Genomic DNA, 15985 nt, shown 5'->3' with positions numbered 1-15985 from the left:
GGGAGTGTACATTTCAAATGGAGTACCTGAATGGGTGACTCCATTTGAAATCTACACCCCCTGTGTGGGAGAATAAGGTCATGTCTTCCATATGGGGTGTAAGGATTTCAACTGGAATAGCCCATTTAAGTCTTATGTAAGCGCAACCCCTGGCGAGCCCCCAACATACAACCATATGATTGCGAATCCAAAGTCTGTAACCCAAGGGGAGGGGAGCCGAGGTCAATTGGCCAGTTATTACGCAGACGGAAACTGGATAAATAACTCCCACCTCTGCAGTGGTTACTGTTTACCGATTGCGATCTGAAATAATATTGTTTCTTCCTGGCTCGTGGGTTAGTGGCCTCTAAATTGAAGTATAAGGGACTGATGGATATTTATTCCGGATATTCATATACGGGAAGAAGGAATTCAAAAATGTTCAGCTGAATAACATATCATTTGGTATTTCTTCTCCCTTGTGTTCAGTATACAATTTTATTAATATCAGCACCTATTTCTTCCAAATTCAAAATGTTATGAACCTCTTTTTTTTTGAAAAACATGTTGCCCTTTTCTGGGACAAATATTGAAATGATCCCTTAATGCTCTGTGTGCTAGCCATATGCTTCAACATAAAGTTTTGAAATATTTCCTCAAAATATCAATATTAAGAACCACTGCACCAATACTAGGCTTGCCTGCACTCATTTTAAAGCATTTTTCATGCAAATTCCAAATATGGTCATGACAATATACATAGGTAAAATTTGTGAATTAAAAAAAAAAGTGACTTGTCGTCTGCAGTCAACACCCGCGTGGAGACAGTTAAGGTTCAATGTACTCTATCATTTTACCTCTATGTACACACTTTTGAATCCTGTTATCCAGAAAGGAAATCCTATTTGTAAGAATGTTAAGTCCAGTACAATGATGTTTATCGATGCGGGTTTGAGCCCTAGTACAGTCTCTGTTATCATGAAAAAACTTAAATTGCTCTGGGATCCATTTCACTAAACTTTTAACCCTTTCGTAACTTAAGTAACCGCTCATTAAGTTATGAATACTCAATACTAGATGTAACTTTACGAAGAGTCCCTGTAGTAAATCACTATTGCTTAAGAAGGGTACCATTCGTAATTCATAACCTCATTAATAAACGCGATGCGTGCGATCCAATCATATTTTATTATTTGTGAAAACGCGAACGCAAATCGAGGTCATTAATATCTCACAATTGACCGCAAAATGCGTAATTGTTCCAATGTCGCACACAATTGACTTCTGCGTATGCGCCGTGTTGACAGCGCCCAACGAACTGCTGCTGGCGCTGGCTGCCGTATTTGGATTGCGCGCTACCATATTTGCACAGATTCTGATACGCACTTTTGTTATTGGTCGTTTTGTTTTAGCCTGATCGATTTTGGGAAAGGGAAGATGTAAGAATTGTTTATTTTACAAACTTTTGAGGAAAATTTTGTGTTATTTTGTTAATTTTAAAGATCAAAGTGACGGTTATGAATGAGGTTAATAACTTTGCATCGGTTATATAGTAGGGCATTGTGAAAAATCTAAACATTTTGCTTTGGACCTCGGAATATCCCTCGGGGCTGCGCCCTCGGGATATTCCTCGGTTCCAAAGGCAAAATGTTTAGATTTTCACAATGCCCTCCAAATAACCGATGCGCAGTTATTAACCTCTAAGTACGTTTAGTGAAATGGAATGATTTTGAGAGTTACGAAGCTTCGTAATAGTGAAATGGACCCCTAGTCAAGAAACTTACTGCTAATTGCCTCAATCCACCTGTATCAAACTCATGGAGCTGATCCTGGCTGCGATGGTCATACGTAGGCTGATTAGGGTTCTGTGCCTGTATAGAGCTGCGATCTATCTGTGTCAAACTCAAGGAGCTGATCCTGGCTGCGATGGTCATACGTAGGCTGATTCGGGTTCTCTGCCTGTATAGAGTTATGTCACTGAATGATGCTAAGTGGGTTTTATGGTGGGTTTTGAGCTACAGTGATCAGTGAATTCCTGTAAAGTGTGCTGAGGCCTGTGGGTTTATTCCTGTGCAAAGCGCACTAAAAATTACTATGTTTTTTTTTTTTTGTCCAAGCAAAAAGAAGGGAAAGTTTTGGACACATGGATATTGGGCAATTCCGGTTGAAATGCATACACCCCCTATGGAAGACATGACTTTAATTTCCCATACAGGAGTGTGCATTTCAAATAGAGTCACCCATTCAGGTAACCCAATTTAAAGCTCACACTCCTGTGTGGGAGATTAAGGTCATGTCTGCCATATGGGGTGTATGGATTTCAACTAGAATAGCACATTGGACAGTTTATTATGCCTGTAGTTATATTTGTTTGTTTTTGACCATTTCTCAACGTCTTTTTTCACACCTTTCATCGCAGAATGGCAACCAATCCACTTCTTATGAAGCGCTTCCATCTGTTCAGATAGATCTAGCTTCCAGTCATAGCCAACTACGGCAACGACGGGTCAAAAAACAGCCTAGTACAAATGTTGCTTCTGAAGATAAGCCCGCTACCAAGACCAGTAAATTTGGTACAATCATGGCGTATGTTACCAAGCAGTGCTTTATTGGAGCACTGGTTGTTATGATGGTAAGTTAAATCTGTTTGTTGATGTGTCTGTTCATTCATTTCTTTGTTTGCCTTAGTAGCAGTACTAACATCACAGGAAGGTTAGTTTGGCTTAGTAAGTTTGGCTTAGTAAGCGTAGTAACAATATTCTTGGTATAATCATGGCTTCTGTTGCCAAGTAAAGCTTTATTAGAGCACTAGTTTATTATTTTGGTAAGCTTATCCATCAGTTTGTTCGTTTGCTTCAGCAGAGAAGCCTAGTAACATCAATATGACCATGATGTATGTTACCAAGCAATACTTTATTAAAGAACTGGTTGTGCTTATCTAAAGCCTGCACAAAAAGTAACATACACCTATTGCTTCAGTACTAATAATCGTATTCACAATAATTTAACATGGTCTATTTACGTGCATTTTGATACCCTATACGACCGATGTTGCTTAATATTAGCAACACAGTAGTGCTTTAATTTAAAGAAGGTATTGACTTGAACTCAGCGCGAAGATAATGGTGGGTTTTACATGCCACAATGCTTGCATAAAACTGCAATTTTTAATGGGGGTACTTTTCTTTAAAAAACACAACTGTGTTGCTAATATTGAACGACATTGGACAAATGGGGTATCAAAATGTGTGTTAGATTAAATTTTTTGTGACTATGATTAAAAGTTTAATAATGGCTGGGTTATTTTTTGTGAAGGCTTTATTTTTGTGTGTTTATTTGCTCATTTATTTATGTTTGTTTTAAATTTCCCAAAAGAATGCTAAATTTGTGTTTAGCCCTACAATACATATTTTCAACTGGTATCAAAACCTAAATTTTCAATCAGTTTTGTGTGTGTACAAATTTGATATCTGTACAATGCAAGACTAAGAGGCTCGCGCATGATACGCTGGAATTAGGGAAATCAGTATACTGGAAAAATATCGACAGAAAAAAAAGATACAAGTTTTATCGATGAGCGTTGTGTCATATAATCCATAGCACACATTGGCTATTCCAGTTGAAATCCATACTCCTTGTGTGGAAGACATGACTTAAATCTTCCACACAGGGAGTGTGAACTTCAGATGGGGTTATCTGAATAGTAACTCCAATTGAAATCTTCACCCCATGTGTGGGAGATTAAGGTCATGTGTTCCAGGGGGTGTATGGATATCAACAGGAATAGCCCAATGTTTTCACCTATGTGACTCCACGGAGACAGACAGCGAATAATAAAAACAACAGCATTGATTGGGAGTGAAATGTCTTCTTCAAGTCAGACAGCAGAATCGTGTATGCAATATACCTAATTCAAATTGCACTCAATGTGATACATGTGTATACTTGACTTATTCAGAAGCAAGGTGGAAATTTTCCAATTACGTTTACCTTATTCATTTCACACGTGCCTATGCCCTATAAGCGGCCACCATGCAACTTTACTACACATGATCGTACATCATTATTTGCAGATCCAACTACACATGTATCAAATATGTATCCACATAAAATCCATACATTGAGCTATTTTTACATATGCAATTATTTAAACAATAGATAATTAAGCGCCCACCTAAAATGACTTTGTTAAGCGCCCTGGGCGGGTAGTGGAACAAATACTGTATTTTGTTTTTTGCATTTCAAGCAGCTACAGGGATAATAACAACACAAGAATATATTCCGCTTAAAACTTAGAATGGAGAATTAAAAGCAAGTGGAACTGCTCAAAATTGGAAACATGCAAAAAAATTGAAAATCAGGAATAAAAGGATCCACGAAACATCCAAAATATTAGGATTTTGGGGTTTTTTTTCTGTGACTACATCTATAAAATGGACTACTTAAGCTGCTCACATCATCTTGAGTTAGTTAGCCATAATTTTGGTCTGAAAAATTATATATTGATTTTGACTCGTCTCAAATTTCAAAATGTTTGCCACCTGCAGGATGTAATTATTGGAATAGAACCATGGCTCACAATGGCCTCATCCCAATGGCATAGTTCAATAACCTCAATTAAACAATCATAGTGCAAAATTTGACCTCAAGTTACAAAGTATGAGTTTTCGTACCCAAAATTTCAAAGGTCATTCAATGAATGTGCAAATGTATTGGGGTTAAAGAACTGTGCCCTGATAGATGAGCATGTAGTGGATCCTAGTGAATAGAACCATAGCTTGTCTCAAGTTTTATATCTAATTTTAAGCCAAGGTAAAAAGGTTGTCACATGAATGTACTCATGAAAGTGCACATTTCTCTTTCAGTAGTATTGCCGCCAGTTGAATTGGCTGGTGTGGGTTGCTGTTTACTTATATAAAGGAGCCCTGCAACATTTTTAGCTGTTAAAGTTGTTGTTAATGTTTTCAAATAATAAAGTGGAAGCTGTAAAAAGAGCACTTCAAGCATAATATATGCATGACTGTAATAATTTGCTTTGTAAGCATTTTGACTGACTCTTTGATAACCTGTGGAAATATGAAATTTATTTTAAATGTCTCATTTGGCCTGGGCTTAATTTGTAACCTATAAATATGAGTTTGTTCTCCAAGATTGTACTCGGAAGCAATAAACAAATAACATTCAAAACTAATAGTTTGCCACTTATGCATGCTGTTTAATTTCTTATCATCTCATCATAACCTGGAACATAAGGTATGACTACACACATCACAGCATCCATAAGAATGATTTGAAAAACCCATTTGAACCAATTCAATCAATCAATAATGCCAGTGGAAATTACCAGCTACTGAAAGCTACCAAATGACTACCAAGAAACTTACATTGCCCTCTCCAATCTTAATGTTTGATTAAATGCAAAAATTTCATGTGTTGTTTAACTTTATATAACTCCAGAAATTTCGGTGGCAACTAGGGGCTATCAAAGATGAATTTATAGAAGAAAAGGGTATGTTTCTTCAAAAAGAGAGGGTTATTGTATCAGCTGATATATTAGGCTATTCCAGTTGAAATCCATACACCCTAAGGAAGACATGACCTTAATATTCAATACATGGAGTACATGGATTTCAGATGGAGTCGCATATCTTCCTTAGGAGGCGTATGGATTTTATAGGAAGAACCCCCGGGGGGAAGAACCCATTGTGAAACATTGTGTGTATTTTTTAGTGCTTGAGAAACATTTCTGTGTAATTTCTGTATTCACACAGAATGTTCATTCATTTCAAATTCTTACATTAGTTACAACTTTTTTTTTTACTTGTATGTGTCTAATTCACAGGCATGGAGTATCACCTACCATAGTTGGTTGACCTTTGTCCTGTTGCTATGGGCTTGTGCCATCTGGATCTTACCGGTCGGAACCACCCGGAAACGAGCTCTGTACACCTCCCCAATCTTAGTCTTCTATGCAGAATGTCTTCTATGTCTTCAGTTTGTGTATGGGTTGAATCTGACCAGTGAAGAGCTTCCGACACAAAAGGGCCATTTGAATTTGAAGGAGCTTGGCCTGGTGAAATACATGTATCCATGTATTCCACTTGGAGTGCAGGTATGTATGAAGGAGCTAGGCCTGGTGAAATACATCTATCCATGTATTCCACTTGGAGTGCAGGTATGTATGAAGGAGCTAGGCCTGGTGAAATACATGTATCCATGTATTCCACTTGGAGTGCAGGTATGTATGAAGGAGCTAGGCCTGGTGAAATACATCTATCCATGTATTCCACTTGGAGTGCAGGTATGTATGAATGATGTTTTCCACTTGGAGTGCATGTATGTATAAAGGAGCTAGGCCTGGTGAAATACATGTATCCATGTATTCCACTTGGAGTGCAGGTATGTATGAAGGAGCTAGGCCTGGTGAAATACATCTATCCATGTATTCCACTTGGAGTGCAGGTATGTATGAATGATGTTTTCCACTTGGAGTGCATGTATGTATAAAGGAGCTAGGCCTGGTGAAATACATCTATCCATGTATTCCACTTGGAGTGCAGGTATGTATGAAGGAGCTAGGCCTGGTGAAATACATGTATCCATGTATTCCACTTGGAGTGCAGGTATGTATGAAGGAGCTAGGCCTGGTGAAATACATCTATCCATGTATTCCACTTGGAGTGCAGGTATGTATGAATGATGTTTTCCACTTGGAGTGCATGGATGTATAAAGGAGCTAGGCCTGGTGAAATACATGTATCCATGTATTCCACTTGGAGTGCAGGTATGTATGAAGGAGCTAGGCCTGGTGAAATACATCTATCCATGTATTCCACTTGGAGTGCAGGTATGTATGAATGATGTTTTCCACTTGGAGTGCATGTATGTATAAAGGAGCTAGGCCTGGTGAAATACATCTATCCATGTATTCCACTTGGAGTGCGGGTATGTATGAAGGAGCTAGGCCTGGTGAAATACATGTATCCATGTATTCCACTTGGAGTGCAGGTATGTATGAAGGAGCTAGGCTTGGCGAAATATATGTATCTGTGTTTTCAACATGGAGTGCAGGTATGTATGAAAGATGTATTCCACTTGGAGTGCATGTATGTATGTAGGAGCTAGGCCTGGTGAAATACCTGTATACATGTATTTCACTTGGAGTGCAAACATGTATGAAGGAGCTAGGCCTGGTGAAATACATGTATCCATGTATTCTACTTGGAGTGCGTATATATGAAATAGCTAGGCCTGGTGAAATACATGTATCCATGTATTCCACTTGGAGTGTATGTATGTATGAAGGAGCTAGGCCTGGTGAAATATGTGTATCCATATGTATTCCACTTGGAGTGCAGGTATGTATGAAAGAGCTAGGCCTGGTGAAATACAATACATGATTCCATGTATTCAGGTATGTATAAAGGAGCTAGGCATGGTGAAATACATGTATCCATGTATTCCACATTTCTTTAACCCCAATACATTTGTACATTCATTGAATGGCCTTTGAAAATTTGGGTACACAAACTCATACCCTGCAACTTGAGGTCAAAATTTGCACTATGGGTATGTAATTGAGGGTATTGGACTATGCCATTGGGATGACGCTATTATGGTCCATAGTGAGAAAGCAACTTTTATTCATTTGTACCTTTAATGTAGAGTTAATGAAATTTAACCCTGTCCTACCATACCAATTCCTTAATGGCATATCACATGAGAAGCTGTATTCCAATTGAACAAATTTTTTATCATTTCAGAAAGGTATATAAACTTGCGAATTCCGCCATCCCTCATAAGCAGTTCAATCAGAATATTACTTAATCAAATTAAAATAGTATGCCATGTACTTTCCTGCTCCTATCTGCCGCATCCATCGTAAATTGTGGCATTTTATACCATCCTTGGAGGTACTAAGCAGAAATAGTAAACATCAGTGTGAAATTGAGATTGCTTGAACACTTAATAGATTAGATGGTAATCTCAAGCATGTGATTTGATCTGATATGAGAATACCAAGTAGTCGGGGTAGACATTTAATTTAGCTGAACCATCTATGTTATTATGGAGCATGTGGTTGCATACAATCTATTGCATGTTCTGATCATGATATTATGTTACCTGATGTTAGTTATAGGGAGGCTATATTAAAAAAAAAGTTCTTCAACTATCTTTTTTAGGCTTTTTAGGCAAAGCCTCTAATGATGATATACCTACACACTCTGTACGGTCTGTGTATTCAGATTTGCTGTAAGATGCTTTACTTTAACAATTGAAACTACTTTCAGATGAACCCCATGCATCAAAAGAGGTCCAAATGCCTTGCTAAATAGGAATTTTAGAATCATTACCGCCACCTACAGAATTCTAACCCTAAAACCTAAAATCTCTAAAAATCCAAAACCTAATCTTAATCATAACCATAATACCAACCATAAAACATAATCCTAACCCTAATCAAACCAAACCATGCTGTTTCCTGCTCCTATATTTGCTGCATCGATCTTAAATTGTGCCATTTTATCCTCAGTTAAAACAGATTAGATGCTAATTTCAAGCATGTGATTTGATCTGATATGAGAATACCAAGTAGAGACGGGGTAGACATTTAATTTAGCAAAACCATCTATGTTATTATGGAGCATGTGCTTGCATGCAATCTATTGCATGTTCTGATCATGACATTATGTTACTTGGTGTCTAGTACCTAAGTGATACAAACCGTTGCCTTTTATGTTAGCTAATGCATATAGTTAGGGAGGCCTTTTAAAAAAGTTCTTTTTAAGGGGATACTTCAACAAAGTGGAAGCTTCTTATGGTGTTATAATTTACCTACACACTCTGTTCTTTTTATTTTAACCTAGCTGTCATTTCTGAAAGTTGATATTTGGTTCAAAAATGCCAAAATTAAATAGCCATACATTTATTGATTACAAACTAAACTGAATTTGTGACCTGGGGTCTACTTCATAAACACTTGCTATTTATCTTATGTTTGCTTTCATAAGGTTTATGTGCACCCACTAAATTAGATGTAAAATTGATTGAAAGTGTTCATGAAATTGGTCCCTGAGCCCATTGACTTTAGTTTATGTTGAGTGTGTTGACATTAAGAAAGAACAAAAAAGTATAATTTACAAAACCTTGTGTCACTTTGATTCATAAAAAAATAATAACTTGTTCTTTTTTTATAATCCTCAGTTGTTATTTACTGGCATGTTCTGGCTTACACTACGGCAATTCTGGCGAGAGCAGTGTCTAGCTCAGATCTGTCCAAAGTCTAAAGGCATCATTCTGCAGCCAGTGGAGATGATATTCTCAGGGCCAAATGAAGAGATTCCAGGTGAGATATATTGAAGGTCATAGGTCAGGTTCTAAGATTAAAAATAAAATCAGTGATTTATAATTCGCTACGATAAACGCACAAGCCTTGGTACACTTTACAAGAATTCATTGACCAAAAGTGGTCCAAGACACCATATAAACCTCTCAGCAACAACCAGCTGAGAGGCGAAACAATCTATACCACAATAAACCGTCACAGCCAGGATTGGCTCCACATTTTCTTGTACAGGTACTTCCCTGCTCAGGGGGATTTTTTTCTCTATATAAAGGACTTGCTCCCTTTACCAAGCAAGGGAATTGTCTGTCCTCCTTGTCCCAAACTTTTGTGGATTCCTAATCAATATTTCAGGTAGCTCAGCTTTTGAGCCTTGATATGAGTCCTCAATAAAGTTGTTATGTTTTATGAAAACCATGTCATACCATCTCTGAACTGTTCTAGACATGCCAGCGAATCAAACCTTGATGAGCAGCGGTCACAAAATATCAGAGGGAAGGGGCAGTCTCAGGACCTGTGGTGATCAGAAAGTTTGTGCCTGGGTTGCACTAGTCACTAGACTGAACTTCACAAGGACACTGTGGTCACTAAATATTGCACGATCAGATTGAAGGGCCTAGTCTCAGGACCTATGGTGATCATAGAGTTTGTGCATAGTTTATGGACTAGTCAATAGACTGGACTTATGTCATATCAATAGGGCTCTGATTAAGACTTATATTTGCGGTTGGAGCTCTAATCGCGAAATTCGCGAAAAATAAAACCCTCGCGAAAATTACCACTTATACAGTAAGTCAATGTGGACCATTATCTTGAAACTCATTTTTCTTAGAATGGCCAAAATGGAGTTACCTTTTTGTGTCACTGACCCCTCAACTTGTGGATATTTTGCTACATAATGAACTTGCATTTCAGTATTATGACATGAACCTATTTTTCTTTTTTCTCCTTATGCAGCTCTTAAAGCCAAGATGAAGCAGAGTAGCGACAACCTGATAGACCGTGCACACAGTCAAGCCATGTCTGCATTAGGCAACATGATCTGGGAACTCTTCTCAAAGTATTGGATTTTACTGTGCGGAGCTATGCTGTTAATCGTTAGCCTGGAATCTAATGTCGACATTTTTAAGATCATTTATATGGGCTTGTTTCTGCTCATTATTAATATATTTTTGGTAAGTTGCTGTGTCTCTAATATTTGACACTCAATAAGATCAATGATTTTTTTGCTTATTAATATAGTTGTTGTGCCTAACATTTAATATTTTAAGATCATTTAGGCAGGCTTGTTTTTACTTATTGTTATAATTTTGGTACAGTGATGGTGGAAGCATTAAAATTAGGGAGGACAAGCATATTTTGTGCCGGTTTCACTGGGACATTACACGGAATACTCATAATAATGTTCTATTTTGGCCCAAAATGATGGTAGTTAATGGGCCAGTGTGTGTAGAGCATGCAAAGTTTTCAATTTTGCCCTATTTTTGTCCAAAACAGCATGTTTTTCAGGCTAAAATGGAAGATACACAGGGACCTTAATCTCCCACATAGCGAGTGTGGATTTCAAATGGAGTTACCTGAATGGGTGACACCATTTGAAATCTTCACCCCCTGTGTTGAAGATTAGGTCATGTCTTCCATAGGGTGTGTGGATTTTAACTGGAATATCCTAATGGAAGTATAAGTGCTATTAAATAGATACTTGTGTACCTCAAATTCTTATGTCCCAAAGTCAGTTTGAAGTAATGTTAAATTATATGGAACAACCAAAATATTAGTCAACAAAGCAACCAAATTTATTTTAAAATGCTGTTTCATACATACATGTTAAATAACACATACATGTGTCTGTTCCTTACAGTTATTATGCCTTGCATGATGATCATATGTTAGGAAACAAGTAGAAAAATCTTTTTTTTGTGCTGCACAAACTGCCGTCAAATGTCCCTCAGGCAAAAACATGCATTAAGTCATGAATGAAACACCAATTTAAAAATGCTAATGAATAACACCTCATGATGAAATAAAAATCATGTGATATATTTTACTTCGAAGTAAAAGTGTATTCAATAAAGTAATATCATTTGCTCGGGGATTTTTTTTCTGATTTGTATTGTGCTTGGCTAGCTTCATTAAAATCACCCAAATTGGCATAATTTGAGAACCTTTTTACTGAATTGGGCTTCTTGAGAACCACTGCAACTTCGTTGATGTGGTGCATCTCCACCTTTACTCATGGCAACACTGTTCCCATGTATTTTCAATCAACCATTAACTAATTCAACATTACCCAGGTTGTTTCCACTGGTGCGAAAAGGTGGTTAAATGTTTCGGCGCTGAGCCGTTCACTGTTGTACAGCAAGCACAGCCTGTGTAATGTAATGTAATGATCAGGATCCAGCATTTTTCCACAGGAAAGGTTCATATCATCCGATTAAAATACCTTCAAAGGTCGTTGACTACAACATCACATTTTTTATCACTTTCTTTTTAAAAATGACTTTTTTCACTGGTGTATGCATGTTTTTTAATGAAGATATAATAAGTTTGAGTGCAGATCAAGTTAAGGCAAAACTATCATTTGTCCAAATGTTGAAGTCAAAATCATCATAATCTTCCCACAGGGGGAGTATGAATTTCAAATGGAATTAGCCAATTAATCAACTCTATTTGAAAGTCACCCTCCCTCTGTGGAAGATTCAGGTTGAATCTTTCTCAGTGGGTGTATGGAATTCAAATGGAGCTACCTAATATGTTCATTCCATTTTAAATTCATATTCCCCTGTGGAAATTATTTCCAAAATCTTCCACAGGGGTATTGTGGATTTTAAATGGAAAAGGGGGTGCTTGACTGTTGTCACTCAAAAAAGTGTGTAGGAGGCATTTATTAGGAGAGATGTGCTAATTAAGGGGAATAATGGCAATGTAATTACAGTCATGAAAACTCTCCTTATTCTAAAATGAATGAACCTTTTAGTTGAGTGTACTGCGATTGCGTATAATGTGCATCTCAACAAGTGTGTCAAGGCCACTGCCATCTACCTGGTGATAGACAACATCCAGTAACCAATGAAATTCAGTGCTGCAAACTAAACCACAACCATTGACAAAGAATGAGGACTAATCCAGCATCGTGTGAATGCCGCAGCAATGCTAACATGGAAACAATTTGTTGCTTTTACGTAGCAATCCATTTATGTCAATATTACATGCGCTAATAGTGCCACTAGTTACAGTCGACAAACATCAACACATAGTCAATTTTGATACTAGTAAGTTTAGCTGGGTGATTATTGATACCGACAAGTAGGATAGTTTAAATTACACGGTAAACAGTCCTAACGGCTGCTTGTGTTACAAATATAATAGTGGAGTGTTGATGTGCTTACTCAGGTTTCTAGCGGTATTAATTGATGATTGTCGCACTTAAAGATATCATATTACTTGTGTAGCAAAAATAATGCAAGAATTAAAAATTAATGGCATTTAGGGGAAAATGACCATATAATCGATTAAAAAAATAAAAAGATAAAATAATCGATTAAACTTGATTGATGTGACTGTTTTTCTTGCTATTGTTGAATTATTTTTCCAAGTTTCAAAACCCTACCTGATTTGTAGAGGTAATTTTTACTAGTAAATGGGAACATTTTGCCCTTCTAGCGATTCCCACCCCCCTGGTGTGATCCAATTCCTTAGTTTCAAAGTTATAACTAGTCAAAAAGGATGTAGTATCCATTAAATAAGGATGGTGTTAAAATGAACCACTTGTTGTGACGATGCACTTTCTATGGAGGGCTTATTTCCATGACAAGTTTAGTGGCTCTGAAACGAGCCGTTCACTGAACACCGCCCCTAACGGTTTTTTTCAGAGCCACCAAAGCTTCAAATTTAGGAGATAGGCAAGATCTGCTTGTTCTATGTTGACCAAGGGGCAGTCTTCAGTGAACGGCTCTTTTCAGAGCCATCAGTAGGCAAGGGGCGGCCTACATGTCTCATTCTTAGGTACTTTGTCCTGAAGAAGTCAGAGCTACTCCTGACAAAAGCTTAAAAGTTCTAAACTTGTCAGACGGCAAACCCGCTTAAAACTAACTAATTGTTGTAAACTTTATGTTATTGTCTTCTTTTGTTGATTTCTCCTACATGCCGATGAATTTTATTAGGACTTGGACACAATGACCCTTGGGTACATTGACATTAGTGATGCCAACAGGTCTCATACTTGTCAAAGGTCATCTTGGGTATCTGATGTCATTTTACATATATGTTTTTTTCCCCTTAAGAACCAAGACAACCTCTTAAAGGGTTTTTTTTTTGGGGGGGGGGGGGTTTGTTTCCCTCAAATTCTTCTTTTTTTACAAGCTGCAAAAGCCATCAGACCCAGTTTTTCAGCAGGAATACGTTTTACACCCCGCGTAATTTACTAATCTATTTGTTTACCTATTTATTGTATCATTTCAGCTTAATTTTACCGTTTTCCGCTTCATTTCCAAACCGTTTGCTTGGGTGGTTGTGCTTTATTCTGTCTGTACTTTGGTGCTCATTTATACATATCAGTTTGAGAATTTTCCTGACATGTGGACAAATGGAACAGGGATCTCTATGGAAACGTAAGTAGAAAATGGCACAAAAATATGTATCGGAAATATCAGGGCTTAAAAACCAGACCCACCTATAATATGATCAGCTCATAATAAGTGAGAATTATTCGGATTTTGTTACTGCTTGCGTCAAGAAACTCTTAACTCCAACTTAATGCCTGCAAAATTCACAAAAGCGTGCGTCAGTCAAGCAGTACGCAAAGCGCAAAGGTAGTGCACCAAGCTGTTTGTACGCTATTCTATATCATAATCCACAATGTTACGAGCTGATCAGAGTAAATGTCCATTTTTGGCTGGAAAGAGTTAAGTCCACTATTACGACAATTATGCGTGTATGTCTAATACTGAAATAAGCAGTGTTTCTTCTTTTCCCAGAACAAGAATAGGTTCACTACTTCTGCTGTCTGTTTGAATACCAAAGCATATAGTAACTGGAAAAATGTGGCGTTCTTATTCTAGATATCAAAGCCAATTCATTGTAGAGCAAATGCAAGAAAGAAAGAAGAATCTGTAAGCAGAAAGACACAGCAGTGACTGTATCACAGCTGTGTAAAGGAGATGATAGAAGAAGAAATTGGACACAAAAAAGATTGTTCAATAATAAAAACCTTGATGTTTACCCATTTTCTCCCAACAGACTAGAATATCTAGGGCTACAACAGTATGGTACACAAGATTTATTCATCAATCTACTGATACCAACTGCCTTCATCATCATCTTCATGGTTCAACTTCATTATTTCCATGATCGATTCCTGAAGATGTCAGAGATCCGCAAGTCAGGATACAGGTAATCAAAATTGTCACTATGTTAACAGCTTTTTTCAAATAAGCCAAAATTTTGAACTTTCTTATTTCAGGAAACATTGCTATTCCAGTTGAAATCCATACATCCCATGTGGAAGACATGACCTTAATATTAAGGGTTATAGACTTTACATGGAGTCAACCATGCATCTCTCTATGTGGAAGATTAAGGCCATGTCTTCCATAGAGGGTGTATGGATTTCAACTGGAATAGCCCATTAGTATCGCTAACATTGACCAAAGCTGTGTGAAAAATCAAGTTACTTTGAAGCCCTAGATTGGCAACACTTATCCTAACTTCTTGCCAAGTACAGGTATACTAACTTTGGTTTTAGCAGTATTATAAACATCTCTTGTATTCTCTGTGTTTAATATTATATATAGTTTAGGCAAGCTCACTGAAGATGAATCAGATGGTGCTGGAAGATCCAGATTGGTAACAAGACAAGCATCAACATGTCCATCAGCTAATGGGGAACGTAAGTCACTTTAACTATTTAAGCTCTTAAAGGGGGGTGGTCAGATTTTGAAATTTGTTATTGGACTTTAAATGCAGAATTATCGCTCGTGCACAGTTTTTTGCAGTTAAGCTATTTTTATTTCAAGAAATCAAATTTTTGACTTGTTACTATATATATCATAACAAATGGGCTATTCCATTTGAAATCCTCACTACCCCTGTGGAAGATTTTGGAAATATCTTTCATAGAGGGAGTATGTTTTTCAAATGTAAATGGTCAGGGCTAATCATTTTGAAACCCATACTCCCTCTGTATTATGACTTTACCTATATCTTCCATGACTGGAGTGAGTACTTCATATGGAAGTTGCCCAATTGTCTGTTCAATTTGAAACTCATACTCCCTCTGTGGAAGACTTTAGCTAAATCTTCCACAGGGGGAGTGTGGATTTTAAATGGAATAGCCCAATGAATGACAAGTAACACAGGATGCAATGGTTATGCAATGAAAATACTCTGCCTTTGCCACTGTACTTCATATCAACATTAAATGTGCCAAAATCTGCGATGTACTTATTCCTTTTGGCCTGTTTTAGTTCAAACTTAACCCAATTTTGGCCCATTTCAGCAGAATATTATAAACTAGCGGCCGAGACCCGCGCTTCGCGCGGGTCCCCGCTAGTTGAGTAAACGGGAGCGGTTAATAAACGGGAGTGTTTAGTAAACGGGAGTAAACGGTGATGATGATTGAATCATGCAGTCTTGGTTTTATTCATCCAGCAATAATCAGATGTT

The 15985-nt window shown here is 37.4% G+C and overlaps 1 protein-coding gene across 1 annotated transcript in view; it reads left to right on the top strand.

Moving 5' to 3' along the window:
* Window positions 1–15985, top strand: part of LOC140172734 (piezo-type mechanosensitive ion channel component 2-like) — a 143321-nt gene that overhangs the window by 119156 nt on the left and 8180 nt on the right. Inside the window, exons 9-15 of the mRNA XM_072195866.1 lie at window positions 2399–2611; window positions 5822–6091; window positions 9184–9325; window positions 10280–10497; window positions 13784–13932; window positions 14561–14713; window positions 15115–15209. Coding sequence (XP_072051967.1) covers window positions 2399–2611; window positions 5822–6091; window positions 9184–9325; window positions 10280–10497; window positions 13784–13932; window positions 14561–14713; window positions 15115–15209 — 1240 coding nt within the window. The remainder of the gene's footprint in view (window positions 1–2398; window positions 2612–5821; window positions 6092–9183; window positions 9326–10279; window positions 10498–13783; window positions 13933–14560; window positions 14714–15114; window positions 15210–15985) is intronic.

Source organism: Amphiura filiformis, chromosome 16 (assembly GCF_039555335.1).
Source record: "Amphiura filiformis chromosome 16, Afil_fr2py, whole genome shotgun sequence".
In the NCBI taxonomy this organism is placed as follows: Eukaryota; Metazoa; Echinodermata; class Ophiuroidea; order Amphilepidida; family Amphiuridae; genus Amphiura; species Amphiura filiformis.
The sequence above is the reverse complement of the archived record's forward strand: the minus strand, read 5'-3'. Positions and strand labels throughout refer to the sequence as shown.